At 47.3% G+C, this 22780-nt stretch overlaps 1 protein-coding gene across 1 annotated transcript in view; it reads right to left on the bottom strand.

The window, feature by feature from the left end:
* Window positions 1-21816, bottom strand: part of neurl1aa (neuralized E3 ubiquitin protein ligase 1Aa) — a gene marked incomplete at its 5' end in the record, with an annotated part of 46226 nt that extends 24410 nt beyond the window's left edge. The window contains 3 exon segments of the mRNA XM_048249020.1: window positions 18220-18381; window positions 18384-18537; window positions 21631-21816. Of these exon segments, the coding sequence (XP_048104977.1) occupies window positions 18220-18381; window positions 18384-18537; window positions 21631-21816 (502 nt within the window).
* Between the last annotated feature and the right edge of the window lie 964 nt (window positions 21817-22780).

Raw genomic sequence — 22780 nt, 5'->3', positions numbered from 1 at the left:
AAAAACACATCAAGCCTTTCACTGATCAGGCCTCAAGCCTTACACACACACACACACACACACACACACACACACACACACACACACACACACACACACACACACACACACACACACACACACACAACAGGAGGAACGGTTCCACTGAGTTGGTGGAATAACAGACATACCTACCAACCTACCATACAGGGCCTTAATTTAACTCCACAGTAAACTACGACGGAGACAGATATAGGCAACAGACCTCAGTTTCCCCAAACCACATTTTGGCTGAACAGTTTTCACTGGGCAAGGTATTCTAACCTTTCACAAGTTAGTTTTTTTTTTTTGTTATAGCAGCCTTATTTAATCACATAGCAATCAAAATGAACCCTTCCACTGTCTATGGAAAGAGACAGATAGACAGACAGTCAACAGGCAGACAACTAAACCTTGTTTATTTGACAATAAAATGAAAATGGAGGCTGACAAACAGATTCATTCAGCTATCATCCTTAGGGACAACTGAAATGGCAACAGGAACGCACCCTATTCAGCTACATAGAGCCACCTTACTCAGAGAGACTGAGAGAGTGGCAAGCAATCATGTAAGACACAAGCTACACGCCAGCCTACTAGTGCCATTTGTTGGCTCACATAACTTGGATACTGACATTACATGACATTAATATACTATTTACTACATGCGATATTATAAGCAATTTTTCCATAGCACAGATCAGCTTACATATTACATATCAGGGCGTAGTGCAGTCGGATGGACTGTGAGAGCCATTTAGGCCATAAAAATGTAAACATTGAACGCAGGTGGGATGGGCTGCTTAAAATGGCGTCAGTGTAACGGAAAGATATTTGTGTGCTGGCACTGATGCTTGTTAATGAGCCTGGAAATATATGGAGCTGTTTTTGAATGGAGAGCACCAGCACTATCCCTGCATGCTTTGCCATTTTTATCTGCCAGCGTCCAGCCGACAGCTCCGGAAAACGTAGTGTAGGCTAGTGTAGATGTCCGCACGAAGACAGATAGACACACACACACACACACACACACACACATCCCTCTTAGACAGGTCCACCTCTGGAAAACTGATAGCCCCCATCGGTGAATGCCCTCATTTTAGACTCCCGTGTGCATTCGAAGACTTTCGGACACCAGCCGAGAATAACGCGCCTAAAAGTAGTGGGCCGTCACTCATCCACGGGCTAAATTTAGCCTTCTAGCGTTCACACAGAGATAGAGATGCCGGGATACAAGGGGGAGGAGGAGGAGGAGGAGGAGGAGAGAGCGACAAAGAGAATGCGACCTAGAGGTGAGGTTCAACAGCCTTTCCCTGGAGAGAGAGCGGTGGTCTGCCATCTCCTCTCCTCCTCTCCACTACCTCTCCTCCCCTCCCCTCTCCTCCCTTCTCAGTGCGCCTCTATGCGTCTCTATCAGCATTGGCCCAGAAAGGGCTGTTAGCTCCAGCCGCTGGTCACAGATAAACCTCTTACCCTCAATTACTTGCCGCGGGAGAGCAAACAGCCACAGTCATGCAAGCTCTCCCCCCCCCCCCCCCCCCCAGTGTCACTCCTCAAAAGGACACGCTCCTCTCTCCCCGCTCAGGGTTGGAGTGGTGGTGGTGGTGTCTCCCCCCCCCACTGTGTCTGCTGCTATGCGCTAACTGGTAACACTAGCTTTCTCTTTCCAGTGCCGTCCAAAGTACCCCCCCTGACACACACACATACACACACACACACACACACACACACACACACAGTGCCCCTACGAGTCATATTTATAACTTCCGATGATAGAGATATTAATTGCTTCTCCTTGGCAAGCTTTACAAGATGTAGCAGTTGAACAGTAAATGTCAGCCGGAGTAGGACGGCATTACTGAAATATGCCTCTTACTTATGTCCGATACGCGTAATGTAATGTAATAGATTAATGACTCCATTTAACCACTGTTTTCTTTTCATTTCGCGGTACTGTACAAATGGGGTGTGACATTAGCAGCATAGCTGGACGTGAATTAAAACCACAACACCGGGCCAAGTAGGTCATGTGAATATGAGATTTACTGGACCCAGAGGTCAAGGTCCAGCGGAACGACCACACAACCAGGATACTCGCGACTTCTTCATGTCATTTGTTAAAGCGATTACGGTCAGTGGGGGTACAGGCTAAAGGTTAGAACGACTTTGGGGGAAAGCTGTCAACTCATCACTGGTTCCACAATGCTTCGCTAGTTACTGTAGAACTTGATAACCACGGTAGCAGGACCCGGTGACAAGAAATCTGCACCGGTCAGTGGCACATTTTGTAAACGGACACCGTGCGTAGAGTAAGGGGCACATTTCCGCTCACAAAATTAGCCGCTGCTGACAGCCTAGTGGAACATTGGAGCGGATCTGAATCACACACACACACACACACACTCCTTCCTCATCCCAAATCCTAACAGAATTTCCCAGTCAACACTACAGAGCACCAAAGTTGCTTCAAAGTCAAAGCCTAATGCTGGAGCACTGCTTATCCTGAATGCTAAGTGAGGACAAAACACAAATGCTCCTCTTCAACACTAAGCCAAACCGTAATTGCTCTAATTGATCTCTTAAGAACAATAACTCGAAAGAAAAGAGGCACGTCTGGAGAGCCAAGCGTCTGGGAAAGTAAGGCAATTAAGCCCTGCGTCTGCAAAGACACACACACACACACACACACACACACACACACACACACACACACACACACACACACACACACACAGACAGATGACTGAGCTGTCAGAAAACACACAAACACACACACACTCTGTCAGTCTCTCTCTCTCTCTCACACACACTCACACACACACACACACACACACTCACACACACTCACACAGACACACAGATAGAGATGACTGAGCCTAGCATGGCAATGACTATTGTTTACTCCATGTTAAATCAAAGCTGTACACTGGAAGCACAAAGGGCTGTGGAGCTGGGCTCTTAGTGTGCTAAGTAGCAGGGACTCTAGAAGTCAGAGGCCAGAGAAAGAGTTGAGTCGACTTAAGAAGCTTAACGCCAGGTGAAAGGTCGACAACAATGACTCCATGTTCCAATTAGGAGAGGCCAAAGTGGTATGTCCGGGTGAAAAGTGGTTGGCTAGTTAGCCATGAAGACACACACACACACACACACACTACAACCCAAATATTTAGTGTCAAAGAAAAGGCTAATTGTTTGGCCATTTACACAACACCAAATCAATCAGAGATGCAGTGCAGACATGGATTATGTTCAAAATGACCATTGCAAAAGGAAATGGCAGACTGTAATGCAACATCTACATAAACGTAAAGAGACCTCATCAGCAACAATCCATCATATGTTCCAAAAACAAATTCTATTAACTAATCTTTATTATTTGAAGGTTCTGTTCACAAATGTGAGTTTAGGAATGGGAAAACCTCTTTGCACTCATGTCAGCTGTAAACTGCTGCCATGACAGAATAAGTAATGCAACTGGCCTTCTTTAGGTGAGTTAGTTAGAGGAGCATCTGGAGCATCAACTCAGCATCAGCATCAGATTACACATGTATCAATATACAGTGTATACTCGATCTGAGAAAGGAAGGCTTCTCCCCTGTCATCCCCCCAACACACACACCAAGACCCCTGGCAGTTGGGTTAGCCCCTTGAGCCGTGGATCTGCCCAAGGTTTCTTCCTTGGTAAGGGAGTTTTCCTTGCCCCTGTTGCTCTTGGGTGCTCCTTGTTGGTGCCCCCACCCAATCCCAATCCTCCCCCACCTTTTTTATGCAGCCCTTGCCACTTAATCTACTAAACCCCTCTTCTACTGCACTTTTTACCCCCCCCCCCATTAATGCACAAATAGGCTGACACCAGACATAATTTCACTGCATTTCTTACTTCCAGTAACTATATGCACGTGACAATAAACTTCCTTGTATCCTTGTATCCTTGTATCCTTGTGAGAAATGGCAGAGAAACTGGAGATCTCTCTTCACAAAAGAGTATAAACTGGCTTTAACCAGAACAGTTAAAGGACTGAGAGGCCTAAGTGCTCAACTGCGGTCAAATACATCGGAGAGTAGGCTACAAGAGGCAAACGCATCTGGCAGTTTCGTTAGCTAGTAGCCACAAAACACCACTGTCAATATCAACAGAGGAGAGGTGACTTCAGGATGTTGGTCTTCTAGATTGTTGATATCTCAAACGCTACTAGGAACAGTAGTGGTGCCAAAAAAATAAAAAAAATAACGGGTGAAAAAGAATAACAACAACTAGAATGCAACAGTATCTTGTTTTTTGCAAATCGGGCATATGCGTCAGTTGTAAAGAAAAGCCATAACAATGGGGCTAAGATTAAGAAAAGATTAAGATGTGCAAATTAAGACTACCGGCAGATGGGCAAAGGAAGACTGGACAAAAGGCGTTGTGGACAGATAGGCAAATCTCAGGTGCTCTGATCACAAAAAAGAACATTTGCCAGATGCCGACCAAATGCTGGAGAAGGGTCATGACTCCATCTGTCAAGCATGGAGGACGATCCCCATCCCTAGTTTGTGTGTATGTGTGTGAGTATGTGAGTGTGTGTGCATATGTGTGTGTGTGTGTGTGTGCACGCAAGTGTGTCTTTTGGGGAGGTTCGTCTCATACATTAAGACATGAGGGGGTGGGGGTGCTGGCTAGGGTTTAATCCCGGGAGACGGGATTCCCGGGAAATCTGATCAAAACTATTCCCCGATTCCCAGGAAATGTTATGACGGGAAACGGAAATGAAAAAAAAAAATTCCAGTCCGCTGCGCTATTGTTGTCTTACGGTAACGTTGCATTCAGTAGCCTACGCAGCAGTATCTACCGCCTAAGGATGTCTACTGCCAGCTTTGTATGGGAGCATTTTAAAAGACTTGAAAATGAAAAAACGAAAGTGCATGTTGTGTGACCGGATTGTCAGGTGTTCTGGGGGGTTATTTAATTTATTTGAACTTTGTGATGTTTAAAAGATAAATATGCCTGTCCTGCCTTAAACATTTGGTTAACTTCGAGTGATTATTCCCGTTTGCAGCCGTTAACAAATCTCAATAGCCACATCATGGATTTCGTTTATTAGAATGGTTTAGGAATCATTCCATGGTTTACTTTAGGAGATTTCGTCAGTTTTTATAATGGAGTTCTGTAAATATATTGGTTTTATAAGGGTTGCCTAGACAATCCACTTGGCATTTCATAGTTAGTGCTGCGGCAGATAGGCCTATCACGCACGCAGCAGAAATGATAATTGCAAACTTTGTCGATGGACATAAACTGTGTTCTTTTGGCCTAATAATGATCCAAATAATATAAAAATGTCAGTTTGTGATTTGGGAACGCATATTTGAGTGATATCATACATTACTTGGGCTAAAAACAACAACTACAAAAAACAGCTATTTCCCGGGATTCCCGGGAAATGCGTTGCCTTTTCCCGGGATTTGATACATCTCATTTTCGGGAAAAATATTAAACCCTAGTGCTGGCGTGCCTCTCAAAACGAATCACACAGCGGCCTGATGACATCAGCGCGGTCTGAGGGCTGCCGCCCTTCCGGGCGGCAGGAGCGTGGTCGGAGCGTGGCAGGAGTGTGGCAGGAGCGTGGCAGGAACGGGCCGGAGCTGCCGGACGTGGCAGACGCGGGTCGCGGAGCGTGGTCGGAGCGGGTCGGAGCGCAGCATGGCAGGAGCGCTAGGGGCGAACCGGGCGTGGTCGGAGCAACCGGCAGAGCGCGGGTGAGCGAGCGCTGGTCGGAGCGCGGGCAGGAGCGTGGCAGGAGCGCGGGCAGGAGTGTGGCAGACGCTGGTCGAGCGTCCTGAGCGCGGGGCAGGAGTGCGCAGGAGCCTGGCGACGCGGGGTCGGAGTGGCCTGAGCTGGCAGGAGGGGCTCCATTACTCCAGCAGCGTTAGCATGAAATCTGATTACGTCGCCAGCCACTATCCTCCTCTCTCTGTTTATCTCCCTCTCACTCAATCCCATTGTTATCCTCCACTCTCTCTCTCTCTCTCTCTCTCTCTCTCTCTCTCTCTCTCTCTTTATCTATCTTTCTCTCTCTCTCTTCCCGTGTCTGTCTCTCTCTCCGGCTGCAAACAGGAGCTTCACCGGGGCCGAAGGAAGGGAATTGAGTTTGCTGAGGGATGACATGTCCAGGAGTGTGTGTGTGTGTGTGTGTGTGTGTGTGTGTGTGTGTGTGTGTGACAAACCGGCCTAAGATTAGGGGCGATGAAAAGAACAAGGCTATCGATCGGTGGCCCTAAAAACTTCAGCGAACTCTATTTCACTCTGTATCAGCCCCCGCCACACACACACACACACACACACACACACACACACACACACACACACACACACACACACCAAAGTGAAATATACAAAAGAAATTCATAAAGAAAAAAAATCATGTAAACACACATACTGTAAAGTCACACTGAAAATGGAGTCTGGACACACACACGACGCACACACACACACACACACACACACACACACACACACACAAAGACTATTAAGGCGAGGGCAGCTGCTTATCCTCCATGAGTAATGTTAACCCCTTCCTCTCAGCCTCCGCTCTCTACCCTATCACTCTCCCTGGACACTGGTACAGGCTCCACACCCTCACTGAGGGGATGACCACCGCTGCGTGACAGAGCGCATACATCCGTGACCATGACGAGGAGCTCAGGGAGATGGGGCGCGGGAGAGCTACCGGGGGAGCTATTGTTCTAACCCTGTGTTCATCACATCCGAACCGGTATCATCTTCTAATCTCATAACTGTGCCAACCGAATGACTGAATGACTACTGTTTTTCTGTCTGCTATTCAATGTGAAAAGGGGAGAGACTACGTTATAAACCCACATTGAATGGCCACATTTAGGACAGGGTTTTACAATTGTACCTACACAGTGTGTGTGTGTGTTTATGTATTTTAATCATAGTGTCCTTGGGTTTGAAAGGCACTTATCAATAAAATGTATTATTATTATTATTAGTAGTAGTAGTATGTGTGTGTATGTATTTCATGTCAGTGTGTCAGTATGTGACACGTGACGTGAGTGTACAGTGGGGAGAATAAGTATTTGAACCCATGCTAAAGTTGACTAAAATGCTCATTGGGTTCAATGCAAATCAAACCAGCTAATAGGCTAACTGAAAAACACACCATGCCAATCTCTAGGTATGGTGAAGGGTATGTGATGATGTGAGGCTATTTTAATTCCAAAGGCCAAGGAAACTTTATCAGGATGCATAGTATCCTGGATCCATGAAATAAGTGGCCTTTAAAAATAAAAAATCTGCCTGCCTCTATGGGAATTTAACACAGGGATCAAATACTTATTCTCCCCACTGTATGTGCTCAGTCTGCTGGAGAAGCGACTCAATAAGAGACATGTGGCAGGTGAGTCAGACTCTCTAAAGGCTGGTTGACGTCAGCCCTCCTTTGTGAGCGCTGGAAAGGGGGGGGGGGGACCAGCACAAATAAATGCAATTTTAATCAGCTGGCTTTGGTTCAATTCCACCTTGACCTGTCACATCAGTGCGGCAGTGCTCTTTTGTCCTTCAGCAAATCAACCCCACCCCCCACCTGTATGCCAAACACATACACACACACACATACTCACCAAAAAAGGAAGCTTTCTGAATAGGGCCAGATTTGATTCTGAATGGCCCCAGATTTCTGCTTGTCTGCCTGTCAATGAGCAGTGCAGGCTATCAACAGCGAGCGCCAACTATCAACAATGTCATCCAAAGCCCACTGCGCCATTCATTACCTCGCCCGAGGGGCCAAACAAAAAAACAAAAACAAACAAAAAAGTACAAACAACGTGGCTGGGCCTGAGGGGACTGTTTTTGTTATTGATGGGCAAGAAGAGGGTTGCCTTGGAGATGGAAAAGGGGGATATGGAGTAAAAAGAAAGAGAGAGAGAGATGTACAGAGAAATGATAAAGAAAACAAAACAATAATGAAAGAATTATTATAAAAAAGAGGACAGGATGAGAGGTAGAATTATAGAAACACAGAGAGAAGGAAAGAAAAAATCAATAGAAGAAAGGCAGAAAAAAGAAAGAAAGAAAGAAAGAAATGCTTTTTGAGAGTGCAGTTTAAAAGGAGGACGAGAGAGTGAAGGATAAAATGAAAAGAAAGACTGAAAGATAGGAGTTTAAAAAAGAGAGGATGCGAGAAGCATCCAGTGTAGCGCTCCCCATGCCAACCATGCCAAGGCTATCTGTAGAGCAGTGGGCAGAGAGTGTGCGATTTGCACCAGCTGCAACCCCCTAATTACTGTGCACCTGCTCACCCCCACCCCCCCTCCCACCCCCCTCCTCCTCAGCCCTGCTATTGGTCGCTTGGCGGCGAGGGCCCGGTCCAGCTGTGCTCTGAATGGCTGGATGCAGATTAGAATACGGTTGAAAGGGAAGAGAGGTGATGGTGGTGGTGATGGTGTTTGGGGTGGGGTATATGATGTGTGTGTGTGTGTGTGTGTGTGGAGTGGAGGTGGGGCAGGGGGTGATGCTTTCTCTGCCCTGAATTTGAATCTGTCCCTGTTGTAACTGGGCGACAGAAGTGCTTCCACGAATGCGACAGCTGCACATTAATGTGCACACACACACACACACACACACAAGCACACTCACAAATCCTCTCTCTAGAAAGAAAGGAATTAAGTAAGTAAAAAAAAAACAGCACAGCACCTGTTGGCGCTAAAATAAGCCCAAGTAAAGCATGAGAGAAAGGGTGTGTGTGTGGGGGGGGGGTCCATTCAAATCCTATGACCTCCATCCCCACCCCAACGTCTTCCCCACTCTTGCCGTTTTTTCACTTAAATCTCGGCCTGCTGTGGAGGAGGCGAGGGGTGAGGAGAGGAGGGGAGGGGTGAGGAGAGAAGAGGAGAGGAGAGGAGGGGTGAGGAGAGGAGAGGAGAGGAGAGGAGGGGTGCGGAGGGGAGAGGAGAGGAGGGCTGGCTTTTCTGGCTTTAGCCGAGCACAGGGACCCATGCACGGCCAAGGTCAGGGCTCTCCAGCGCGAAAGAAGGATTTGTGCAAGTCCTCCTCTCTGGCACTCTGTGTGTGTGTGTGTGTGTGTGTGTGTGTGTGTGTGTGTGTGTGTGTGTGTGTGTGTGTGTGAGAGTGTGTGTGTGTGTGTGTGTGTGTGTGTGTGTGTGTGTGTGTGTGTGTGTGATGTGGAGTGTGAGTGTGTGAGAGAGAGCTTTCCTTTATCCACCGCCTCTCAGGAGCTCATCTGATGTAAAAGCCTGGCAAGGTGGAGGGATGAAAAAAGAGAAGGAGAGTAAAGAAAGTGGAGGAGAGGAGGGAGTGGTGGTGTGTGTGTGTGTGTGTGTGTGTGTGTGTGCGTGCGTGTGTGTGTGTGTGTGTGTGTGTGTGCGCCGTGTGTGTGTGTGTTAGGGAGAGGGTGTCCACATCTGTGTGCACTTTAGAACTGGACTGCACAGCTGAAGGGGGGGGGGGGGATATAAATGATAGAGGGAGAGAGGGATACTGGAGAAAGGAATAAAGAGAGAGAGAGAGAGAGAGAGAGAGAGAAAGTGTGTGTGTGTGTGTGTGTGTGTGTGTGTGTGTGTGTGTGTGTGTGTGTGTGTGTGTGCATGTGTGTGTGTGCATGTGTGTGTCCTACAGGGCGTAAGAAGATGATAGGAGGGCATGTTGGCGCTGTGCCATGCGGCAGATTTGACCCCTCTTTGCGAAGCAGTGCTGCGCGGGTGACTGCCACACCAGGCCCAACAAAAGCCCAGCAAATGCTCAGTAAAGTCACTAAAAGCCTCACGACCCACCAAACCCCTCCACCCCCTCCAACTCCCTTGGGCTATCCCCATATAAAATAAAACCTCCCAAACACACACACACACACACACACACACACACACACACACAGCACACGTGCATTAATCTCTAATATCCGTATGAACACCTCCTTCCTTCACTCTTTGTTTTTCCTCTGTGGCTGCTGCTTCTGCCATTCAAACCTCCAAACGCTTCCCTGAAGTGATCATTTATCAGAGTTGGGACAGGCCCATCACCTGCTCACATTTTTGCTTTGGAAGCAAAAAACTGAACTGCATCATTCAATTACACTTCAAGGCGTGTGTGTGTGTGTGTGTGTGTGTGTGTGTGTGTGTGTGTGTGTGTGTGTGTGTGTGTGTGTGTGTGTGGTCGTGTAGGATTCTTTCATCTAAAATCCAGGTTTAGCTGCGGGGTATGTCATTCACACTTGTCTCGTGATTAAATTCTAACATATGGACCCCACTAACCAATTCACTCGACTCAACCACCCCACCCCACCCCCGATTAATGTGAAATCCATGTAAGACCGCGTGAGACAATAATGCTCCATGCATGCCTGCTCGGTCGGTGTCTATTTAAAGGCGAGCATAAACATATGAATGTTTATCCGAACTTTATAAACCCCTGTGTTGCTCTTGGCGCCCAAGCGGTGCCAAGCCTAAATTTAAGATGCACTACGTCTGGGCTGGCTCGCCACGCTGTCCATTTTAGGACAATCACGAGGGCAGTGGGCAGGGCCATGGGAATCGGTGTGGAAAGAGGAAAGGGGAATGTTGCGATTGTGTGAAGTAATGTAAGGACGCTCTGGAGCAGCGGAGGACGAAGTTGGGTTTGGCAGCACGCTCGTTTGTTTCCCGTCACGATAAAAGTCTGTCCTAGAATTCTCTCCTGACAAAACAGCCTGGCAGAATTTAAAGCCATAAGAAAACACTCCGATACACTACTACTATTATTATCATTACTTGGCACAACATAGTAGTAGTAGTAGTAGTAGTAGTAGTAGTAGTAGTAGTAGTAGTAGTAGTAGTAGTAGTAGTAGTAGTAGTAGTAGTAGTAGTAGTGATAGCACTATAATTATTATGATCATGATAATAATTATTATTATTATTATTTTAAAATGAGGATGTGGCATTTTCAGTTTACAAAAGACTCCAGCTAAGCAACATCTGCTCATTTAATTTTATAAGCAAATAAGTCATGCGGTTGCCCGACAACAAACATTAGCTGTGTTTACACTCTCCCTGTGTCTTAGTGCAGCCGAGACAGCTGAGACCCCCCGAGTCCACAGTCTGCTCCCTGTGTCTTTCTCTCAGCAGCGGGGCTTGTTGTTGTTGGAGGTCTCGGCCATCAACTTACCGGACCCCGCCACCGGGCCTTGTTGTCGGCCAGTGGTTTGGCAGGGGCCAAGTCAAAACTGCACGGTCAGCCTGACTCCTTTACGAGTAATGAATGACAGCGAGTGTGTTGCCATCTCACTCTCTCTCTCTCTCTCTCTCTCTCTCTCTCTCTCTCTCTCTCTCTTCCTGTCTCCTTCACTCTCTTATTCTCTCCATCTTCTCCACCACCATCTAAACTAGACCTCAGTCGATTTACACTGTTGCAGTAAGAGACATATTTACAAAAGATTATTATTACTAGATTAATAAGATTATTGCTGTATACAACATTACATTACAACACACCGTGTGAAATCCTCTCCGGCTTCATGGCAGAGTCCGTAGAAATCACAGCCAAACTTTCCACATTGGCCGAGTTTATTAACTCAAACGAAACGCTCATTATCGAGCTGCATTGAGCCGCTAATTACGCTAATGTTTATTAGCCTGGCACGTCGTGTTCGTCTGTGGTACGATGTGGATTACTGTCGCTCGTCATCGCAGAGTATGAGGTTCGTGAGTAATTGCGGTGTCTTGGGCTCTGGGGGAGAGGGGGCTGAGGTGAGAGTGAAGAAATGAAAACAGAGTGGTTTGGCTCACAGGGCACTCGCCTACAGCTATTTACATTCTTCTTTCTTCCTTCCCTCTATCCTTTCTTTCTTTCTTTCTTTCTTTCTTTCTTTCTTTCTTTCTTTCTTTCCTTCCTTCCTTCCAACTGCAAGCTTTCTAATTGTCTCAAGTCCGTGTTCTACACGTCACTTCATGCAATGACTCTGCACAATAGGTCACGTTACGGATCACTCCACTATTATGAACTAAGAGTGGTAAACTAGAAAGAGTTCATTTCAAAAATCAGAACTTTTAATTTCGGAACATGATGGCTTATTCAGTTACCTGATGGATGAAATCTCAGCCAAGGGACCATTTTAGCTTAGCCCTAAGAGACGACAATGCCGCCTGATTCTAAAGATGTGCTAACACGCTAGCCTGTCAGCGCAGTGTGCGCAGTGGTAAGTCAGATTGACCTCTTGTGCCAGGCACTTCCTGTTTCTGTTAATTAAGGGATCCAGCAGGGACAGGTGTGAAGGCTCAGGTGTGGGCATCACCACCAATAATTGGACACCTTGGTTTAAAAGTGTCTAAAAGTGGCTAAATGCCAGCCCCGATGCTTTACTTTGAGGCGGAGGTGCAAGTATGGGCCCTAATGGTGATGGACAGGCTTTCTTCTTCCACATATGTGCCCTCTGTTGCGAGCAAGCGTGGATATGTGAGGTGACAATATCGAAGGTGAAGTGCGGCCTGGTTCACGACGCCTCGTCTGGCTATTCTCGTCCCGTTTTTGTGTCTTGTCTTCGAGTAAAGGTGACACGTGTTCCCGGAGTGTTGCGTCGTCCCCGGTCTGACACGGGGGGGGAGGTTTGCAGGTGCCGTCTGACAGTGCTGAGGCATTTGTTCTAACACGCCTCCTCTCTCCAGATATAAATAGAAATGAAATGAAACAAAACACACATACACACACACACACACACACTCTTTTGCTTTCTTTCAGCCAACATCCATCAAACCGCCGGTTTGTTTGCTGAAGCAAAGATTCTCTCTGCCGACTCGCTTCTCTCTCTCTCTCTCCCTCTCTCTCTCCTTCCTCTCTCTTCCCCTCTCAGAACTCCTCCATCACCATCCATTCTACCACTGCTCCGCCGTAACACCTACGCATTCCACAATCACTGGCGATTTGTCCTTGAAGATGACAAATGGCTGAACGTGAGAGAAGGCCGGGGAGGAAATAGGGAGTAGCCGTACTGGAATGAAATACTGTATGCTCCAGGGAGGAGCCAGTCCATTTGTGAGAACAGGATGGAAGAGAGACAATATGTGTGTGTGTGTGTGTCTGTGTGTGTGTGTATGTGTGTGTGTGTGTGTATGTGTGTGTGTGTGTTTCTCTGTGTGTGTGTGTGTGTTTGATATCAAGCTTGCCCTGACTCAAATGTGGTCTCCAGGTGCTGCCCTTTGCATAAAGCAGAGAACCGACAGGGTGCGCAGCGCATGTTGTGACTGTGTGTGGCAGCTCTTCACTGACATGCTTATCACAGCAATCAGAGGGAGGGCAGGTTCAACATGGCCCAAAAACAGCTGGAACGGAAAATCACACTGTTTGCAAATCATCTGGAGTAATTTGGCATTGGAGCTGACCTCTGTCTTATCCATCTGGCTCAGGCTACTCTATTTAGAACACACGTCTGCACATTTTATCTACTGCATCTGCATCTGTGCGTGTGTGCCTGTGTGTGTGTGTGTGTGTGTGTGTGTGTGTGTGTGTGTGTGTGTGTGTGTGTGTGTGTGTGTGTGTGTGTGTTTATGCATCTGCATCTGTACGTGTGCGTATGTGTGTGTGTGTGTGTGTGTTTGTGTGTGTGTGTGTGTGTGTGTGTGTACGTTCATGTGTATGTGTGTGTGCGTTTGTGTGTGTGTCTGTCTGTCTCTCTATTTGGAGATCTCATGAGCACAGATGTGCTTTGCCTCTGGTCTCCATACTCTTACCAGTGGAGCTACCAGTCCTGCCAGTCCACACTTTAGTTGATCTAACACATTCCATTCCATTCCATTCCTTCTGAACTGGAACTCCAAACAACTCTTAGATAGGGGCGGTGTGTGTTTATGTTGCCAGTATATATGTAAGTATGCGTGTAAAAATAGAAAGACTAAAAACATTATTGTACCTTTCCTACTGGTGTTTGTTTAGTTATGTTTCTTTCGTTTTAACCCTAATTCTAGTTTATTTAGATTCTTGTTTTTGTGTTAATACATCATTCATGTTCTGATTTATAAAAGTTGTTTATGTTTGTTTGTTGATTGCTTAGGATCGGTTGCATAAAACCGGACCCATTCAAGCACTACAACTAAATAAATGGAGAATAAGAGATTAATAAGAATAAGATTAGATAAAAGATAATCAAAAGAACATTGATAAAATAAAAGATAAAAGAACATTGAGTATGGCATATAAATGAATATGTAGCACATGTTATGCGAATACAAACAAAAATATATCATTTCATTAACATCTGCTGTCCCAAAGAAAATAGGGGAGCTGTTTTGGATGGACACAGCCTACATGACCACAGGGAGTGGGAGGAGAGAGGGAGCGTTAAGGTGAGCCAGCGGTGAGAGGAAGCGGTGATGTCTCCCTCTAGTCTGGACGGTATGTTAGTATATGTTTGCCCTCGGGGCTTATTTTTACTTTCTGGCCTTCCAGCTGGCGCAGTACAAAGGGAAATGAAGCTGCCTCCGTTAGCAGCGGCGCTAATGATTTAGCGTCCCTGTATTTCTTCCTCCGCTGCTCCTTGCTTGGAACTTCTATTAGCGTCCGCTCCACTGTTCCTAAACGTCACTCGTTGCATCCTCGTGCGTGAGTGTGTGTGTGTGTGTGTGTGTGTGTGTGTGTGTGTGTGTGTGCATGTGTGTGTGTGTGTGTATTGCACTGCAGTTGCAGCTTGTGAACCCGACAGTACTACTACGGCCCACGAGAGTCGACAGCTCTTTCCGAGGGGGGGGGGGGTCTTTGTGGTGTCCTGATGACGATGAGGAGATAAGCGTTAATGGCCGCGAACCCGTCCGTCTAAAGCCCTGCCGCACTCCTCCACTGAAGAGACAGGGACGCTCAGGGTGAGGGATGGCAGCATTCTGTTCTTTATCTTGTGCTAACAGACAAACTAAAGCCCCACCGTGTGCACACACAAGTTCAAGGACTGTCCACGCAGACATTTCCAGACACACACACACACACACACACACACACACACACACAAAAATGATTTAACGTTTGTCCTACACTCCTGGGCATACAGTATCTGTGCTGGATGTCAGCGTGGACTCTTTGAGGCTCTTCGAAAACAACAAGCGACAAATCTGCCTGCAGCTTAACCTCAAGTGGCCTTTTCCTGTTCCTTGGCCAAGACACAAACGTAGCCTTTCCTCTTCATACCTCTGCCGGAGGAAGCCCCTGTGAAGTGCAGCCACATGCGGAGAGACACACTCACACACACGCACACTATCAAACTATCCTTGCGAGAATTGCTCCAGTTATCTGAGCATGATGTCGCCATTCTTTTTGGATGAATAGTCATTAACAAATTCAATAGCAAATGACCTTTTTTTCCTGAGGTGCACAGCAGACATCCTCAGGAAAGTGTCTAAACGCACACGCACACGCACGCACACGCACACGCACACGCACACGCACACGCACACGCACACACACACACATTTAATGATATATCTATGTTTAAAAAAAGGCCTTGGCAGTTTTCCCTGCTGCCTCCGACTCTGTCAGGCCCTCTGGGCAGAAAAAGAGGAGGATTTGCAGAGCGCTCCGTCTGGCAACCAGGCGAGCCACCGTCAGTGCCATCGGGGCACAGCAAACCTGTCCTGACAAGCGGGCGCACCGCGGTCATTACGTGACATTAAGGGCCGGTACGAGGGGGAACGCACTGCCCTACAAGCCAGGGGGGGGGAACAAGAGCGGCTTCATTCGCTTGGACAGATAGAGTGTGTGATCTCCACACAAAGTGAAGGGCTTACTGAATGCAGCCAATGCATTTGTATGTGTGTGTTTTAAATAGAGAGAGAGATTGAGAGAGAGAGAGACAGTAAGAGACAGAGACAGAGTGTGCGTGTGTGTGTGTGCGTGTGTGTGCATGTGTGTGTGCGCGCGCGCATGTGCGTGTGTGCGTGTCACTTGAATGCCTGTCTCTGCATGGGGCTTCTCCCGATTCTACTACCATGACATTTAAAATAAATAAATAAATAAATGAACGAACACCCTCTGTCTCCAATCTCACATATGAACTTGGGTAGAGGACTACGGAGTGCCCTACTCCAAGTGTTTTTCATTCATGAGCTATTCTACAGTAGAGCTGACAGCAGGACCCAGCCTCATGTTCAAAGCTGCCACTGTGCATGCAGTGGACCCTGGAGCTTTGTTTTTTTTTTTTTTTTATGACGGCAGCAGCTAAAGATGGCAGATATCGGTCAGTGGGCGCCTGGGGATGGGCCGCCCACGAGCTGCACACTAGCCCTCCAGCCATGCGCATGGCCTGCATGCGTGGCATACAGTCTGACTTAACAGGGGCTGAACGGGGCACTATGATGAACACATGACCTGTCTCTCTCACACACACACACACACACACACACAATCACATGTGGTTGAGCTGGGTAAATGCGCTCGGCTAAGAGTTGGCTCGAAGAGGATGGACTATTTTCTCTGCCACTGGGTAGCTTTTGATCACACTCCACTCCCTCCTTTCCTCTCCTCTCCTCTTCTCCTTCTCCTCTCCTCTCCTCTCCTCTCCTCTTCTCCACTCCCTCCTCTCCTCTCCTCTCCTCTTCTCCACTCCCTCCTTTCCTCTCCTCTCCTCCTCTCCTCTCCTCTTCTCCACTCCCTCCTTTCCTCTCCTCTCCTCTTCTCCACTCCCTCCTTTCCTCTCCTCTCCTTTCCTCTCCTCTTCTCCACTCCCTCCTTTCCTCTCCTCCACCCCCTCCTTTCCCCTGTTCCTCCTCTCCCCCGTTCCTCCTCTCCACTCCTGCTCTGGGCTTGAGTCTGGCCGGCATCTCTGGTTTCCATGTTTACTGTAGCACGCAGGGCTTCACTCTGGGGCCGGCCACCAGCATGGACGTGGTCATTTATAACCCCAAACACCCTCCACGACACCCCTCCCCCCCAACACCCTCCACCACCAGCCCCGGTTTGCTCATGACACCGATTTGGGGCTGTCGAGGAATAAAGTGCTTCACCCTGGCGCGTGTCATCGCCTCAGCCCGCCAGAGCAGACAGTTTATGATAATGTTACTCTTTCTTACTATCACTCTCTCTCTTCTCACCCTCTTCCACCCTTAATAGGGGGCCACACACCACATCCCTACCTCTGACAGTAAGGAACGGAGAGATAGACAGCAGGGAGGAGAGAGAAGGCGAGAGCAGAAGGCATCTGTCAATTGGCACAGCAGACAATTAGGATAAATGGCGCTATCTATAGCCCATGTGACCCTGTTCTATATTTAAAAGTTGAGAGAGGATGACAGACAGCCTTAATGCCCCCCCCCCCCCCCACCCCCCACTCCCACCCCTTCACTCCCCCACTGCCTCCTCCATGAGCTCAGAGGCTTCCACGGCCCCCCCCCCACTGTCCCTCACACACACACACACACACTCACCCGGCACACATCAAAGCCCAGGGTGCCACATGCCACACAAAGCCAGGGTGCCACCTGGTATGCCAGGCACTAGTACACAACAGCGCAGCTACGCAACCGGCATGGATCACTGGTCTGTGTTGAAGAGTGTAAGTGCCTGTGTGTGTGTGTGTGTACTTGTGTTTATGTGATAGTGTGTGCGTGTGTGTGTGTGTGTGTGGTTGTGTGTGTGTGTGTGTGTGTGTGTGTGTGTGTGTGTGTGTGTGTAAAATGAATATGAATATAAATAAATGATGTGTGCTAAATTGAGAAGACTCCACAGAGTGATGCAGTCTACAATGTTTACAATGTAGAGCACGCTCGATCGTGTGACTGCAGTGCTTCAAAGTGAAAGTTACAAATATTTCATTGCAAATATCAAAGAGCAAAATCAAATATCAAAAGACGTGAAGTGTATTTACAACCAAAGAAATCATGTCAGGTAAAGGGATGGCACTGTGAGGGGGAAAAAATAATCTTTTAAAGATTGAAATTCTACACTGTACCCATGGCACAAAAACAACATGATCTAATACTGTAGTGTCAGGGCATTTTGGTAAATCCAAAAGCAGCAAACGCAGCCCACCCTATCATAAATCAAAACCTCAAAACACAACATATATCAAAACACAAAACCCCACCCTGCTAGACCACAACTCAATAACACTGACTATTGGCTGTTTTTTTCAATAGCAGTTCACAAAACACACTTAAGACCTCCATTCTGGCTCTGCATCCAAGGCAGCCATTTTGTTTCACCCAGTCACCAGGCCTTTCCCAGTAACTCACCTAGCAGCTGCACCCCACGGGTGAGGCCGTAGACGTCGATGAGGGCCCAGAGCGGCTCGGCAGTGCGCACGCCACTGAAAAACAGCATGGGGCTGGACTCATTGATGCGGTAGAAGACACGGCCCTTCTTGTCCACCCAGAAGGCGATGATGCTGCCCTCAAGGTCGGCTCCCTGGCAGCCTTGGCCCAGAAGCCGCTCTGCGACACCAGGTCGGGGCAGGCGTACTTGGGTAGGGTGTCCGGGTTGATGCGCGACGGGTCCTTAGACGTGAAGCCCAGACGCAGAGCACCACTCCAGCAGCTCTGCTTCTTGGTGATCTGGAGGACAGAATAACAGACTAGCATTAGTTTTATCTTTGTCCTTAGCAACAGTAGTAGCTAAAAGACTCTCATTAGCTTTAACTTTGTCATTAGCAACAGTGTTAGCATTAGCTGACAGACTCTCATTAGCTCTAGCTTTATCCTTAGCGACAGTGTTATCATTAGTTTTCTCATTCTCATTAGCAGCGTAACAAGTTTGCCACAGAGACTTTCAGCTTTTTTTTGTTATAAACTGTAACAGGTAGGAACACAGTAATGCCAGTCTTCTTATAAAGGGCATTAAATCTATTCAAAGATCGACTGATGGAACAAGAGGCCTATCACAACCACAATCACAGTCTACAGTATGCTTCTGGCAATCTGTAAGTTGTATCATGAGCGAGGCAGTTTCAGTTTAGCAGAATGCACGTTTAAGATCCTCTGCCTCTTACCGTAAACTATAATAGACAACAGAGGGGTTCTGTTGTACTTATAAAATAACAATGGCCTCTGGTTACATAAGAGTGCACTGCACCGTTTGCTTACTAAAGGACTGGTCTTGCTGGATTGATCTTGCTTGACTTGTTTCGGAAAGCTCAGTTATTCTGTCATTTACATACAAAAGAGAACTGATGAATGAAATAAGGAAGCATTGTCACTGAGATGTGGCATGTGGCCTCTGTGTGACACGTGTAGGCCAACATTTGCTTGGCAACAGTACACATGAGTGAGTGGGTTTGAGAGCAAGCGAACAAGAGAGTGAGTGAATGAGTGAGTGAGTGAGAGAGTCAGTGAGCGTGAGTGTGTGAGAGAGTGAGAGAGAGTATGTGAGGGAATATGAAAGTTAGTGAGTGAGTGAGTGAGAGAGTGAGTGATTGGCTTAATCCCAATGTCATCCCTAAAGTCTAATCCCTGAACCCTCACACACTTAACTGACATCCGCCGTAAGCGATCAAGTTTGCGAGGGTGTAAGGGTTCAAAACGCTAATATCAGGAATGGGACAGCATCTGTGACCCATCATTAAACTGACAACACAAAAAAACGTGTTGCAAACACGTTTCCGTTTCATGGCAGTTGTGTACTGATGTTTTTTCAAGCTTCCAGACTCCCTTGGGTAACTCCGTGTTTCACGTCACAACGCTATGCATTGTGGTTAATTTCTCGAGTAAAGTGTTCATAGATGCCTAGTTACGGAAAGGGCACAGAACGGGTGGGACAGTGCTAAACCCCCACAAAGTTCGCGAAAACGCACATCAAAGTGTGTGAGTGCGTAAGGGGGTGAGATTGTGATTTTTAGCCATTGTGTAAGTGTGTGAGAGAGTGAGAGAGAGTATGCGAGGGAATATGAGAGTTAGACTGAGTGTGTGAGAGAGTGAGAGAGAGTACAGTATGTGAGTGAATGAGAAAGAGTGAGAGATTGAGAGTGTGTGAATGTAAGTAAATGAGTAAGTGAACATAACAGTGAATGGGATTGTACATAAGGGAGAGCATGAGTAAGTGACTGAGAATCTAAGCACATAAAGAGAGAGAGAGAGAGCGAGAGAGAGAGAGAGAGAGAGTAGCGATGGCCGCTGGCTGTCTCCTTTAGGTGTGTGTTTACCCAACGCTCGGTTAGTGCAGACTCGACTGTGTGTCTGGCTTGATGTGTGGAAACTTGCTAAGCTCCTTTAGGGACAAGAAGGGAACAGGCATGACACTGGGGGGGGAGGTGACATACACACACACACACACACACACACATAGCAGGATTTACCTGTGAAATCTCATTAAAGGGATTTGGTGTGTATGTGTGTGTGTGTGTGTGTGTGTGTGTGTGTGTGTGTATGTGTGTGTGTGTGTGTGTGTGTGTGTATGTGTGTGTGTGTGTGTGGGAAGAAGGGAAGGAGGGAAGGAGAGGAAAACAGAGATAGAGATAGCATATCAAAGAGAGCAAGAATCCAAGAGACAGACAGAGACAGACAGAGCCAGATAGAGAGAGAGAGAGAGAGAGAGATAGAGAGAGAGAGCGAGCGTGTGTGTGTGTGTGTGTGTGTGTGTGTGTGTAAATGTATTTCTCGATGTGAAAGACGACAGAGTGAGTCACCTAATGCATGGGAGTACAGGTGTGGGAGTGTGACTCGGAGCAGGTGGAGGTGTCTGGGCATTTATGTAGATAGATAAGGGCCCCTAAGTGTTTAACATTTTAAAACATATTTTTCACTTTTCATAATGCATATTTCGTTTCGTTTCATAATGCATAATTTATGTTCATGAGCACATACATAGCACATCAACTATATAGCACTATGCTATTTGATTGATTACATGCAGTAGTACATACAGAATTTTAGTAATTTCTTATGTACTTATAGGTAGTGTTGAAGATGCTTGCTTTTTGAGTCCACCATGACTATGACTACACACACACACACACACACACACACACACACACACACAGACACTGCCACAAGGAAGCTTGAGGCAGACCTGCTCAGCGAACGCTATGATCTGGCTACTCCAGACAGAGCCTCCACACACACACACACACACACACACACACACACACACAGTGACACACACAGTGAGACACAGCTGTAGCGCCATGGGCTGGTTGCTGAAGGTGATGTCATTGACAAACTTGACCTACCATTTCACTATCCGCCATGCAGACACACACACACACACACACACACACACACACTGTACTGTGTCATGTCTTGAGGCCTACCTGCTTAAATAATATGTGGCATTTGCTGAGGGTATATTTCATCATACACATCCACACATACAGCATCCACACAGACACACAGTGTCCTACCTTGAGGTCCTACACTGGGCTACACACACACACACACACACACACACACACACACACACACACACACACACACACACACACACGCACACAAACTGACTCCACTGCTTGTAGAGTGTTATGGGGTGCCCCATAGCTGCTTGTAGAGGGCTATGGGGTTGCTTGAGGCGAGGGCATTGTAGAAGCTGACTTGGCACATGGTTGCTCTATGCCACACACACACACACACACACACACACACACACACACACACACACACACACAAATACCTGCCTACAAGCACACACACATGGTCCTGCGGCGCCGCACAGCTTACCTTGAGGCGGACCTGCTCGTAGAGCGCTATGGGCCGGTTGCTGAAGGTGATGGCGTTGCAGAAGCTGGCCTGGCGCTTGACCGCGCGCTGGGCTAGGTCCATGAGGATCTGCGAGCCCTTGGCGCTGGGGTGGAACAGCAGCCAGCTGTGACAGCGCCGAGAACCACCGCCATCCACACTGGCGCAACGTGGCAAAACAGCTCACTTAATGGTGGCATCGGCAGAGCGCAGCGGTGGGAAGGGCCCGCTGAAGGAGTCTGAAGAGAGAAAGAGAGAGAGAGGAGAGAGAGAGAGAGGGGGAGAGAGAGGGGGAAGAGAGGGAGAGAGAGAGAGAGAAGGAGAGAGAGAGAGGGGAAGAGAGAGGGGGAAAAGAGGGAGAGAGAGAGAGAAGGAGAGAGGGAGAGAGAGAGGGAGAGAGTGAAGGAGGGAGGTTTAACACTCATTTATTGGATCAGTCCTCAAACCATGGAATCATGACACACCTGATATATAAACACCATACAAACAGTATACATAAATACATTCATACATAAAAACCTCATAGCTATTAAAAACCACCTGACTACCCCCTCCAGCCACCCACATACAACAACTCCCCAAACATCCAGACACCCTCAATGTTCTTAACCAGATTGCAGTAGGAAAACTCAATTTGAATTCAACCAGTCATCATCCCCTTAAGAGAGAGAGAGAGAGAGAGAGAGAGAGAGAGAGAGAGAGAAGAGAGAGTGGAGGATATAAGGAGAGGGAGATAATATGGAGATAAAGGAAGAGAAACAGAATGGAGGAGTAGAGAGAATGAGAAAAAAGAAAGAAAGAAAGAGACAAAGATAAAGGGAAAGATGGAAGAAAGAGAGAAAGGGAATGTGGTTAGAGGCAGTTATGCACTACTGAGCTCTTGAGCAATGGACTACAGTATTGATCGCTGCAACAACGTAATATTCCTCCAGTTCATAGCGTTTCCTTATCAAGGCTTCCGCCACTGGATTCAGTCAATATAATGACAAAATCAATAAGGTAGTTAGGCATGTAGGTATATGAGTACGCAGTTAAGCATATAAATTAGGCAGGATTGACCTTTGATATGTCATTTCAGTGAGGACATTAGATCTTGCTAGTTCAGATGGGATAAAAAAAAATGTGTGAATCT

The sequence above is a fragment of the Alosa alosa genome, chromosome 7 (assembly GCF_017589495.1).
Source record: "Alosa alosa isolate M-15738 ecotype Scorff River chromosome 7, AALO_Geno_1.1, whole genome shotgun sequence".
NCBI classification, from domain to species: Eukaryota; Metazoa; Chordata; class Actinopteri; order Clupeiformes; family Clupeidae; genus Alosa; species Alosa alosa.
Note: the sequence above shows the minus strand (reverse complement) of the source record. Positions and strands in the feature narration are given on the sequence as shown.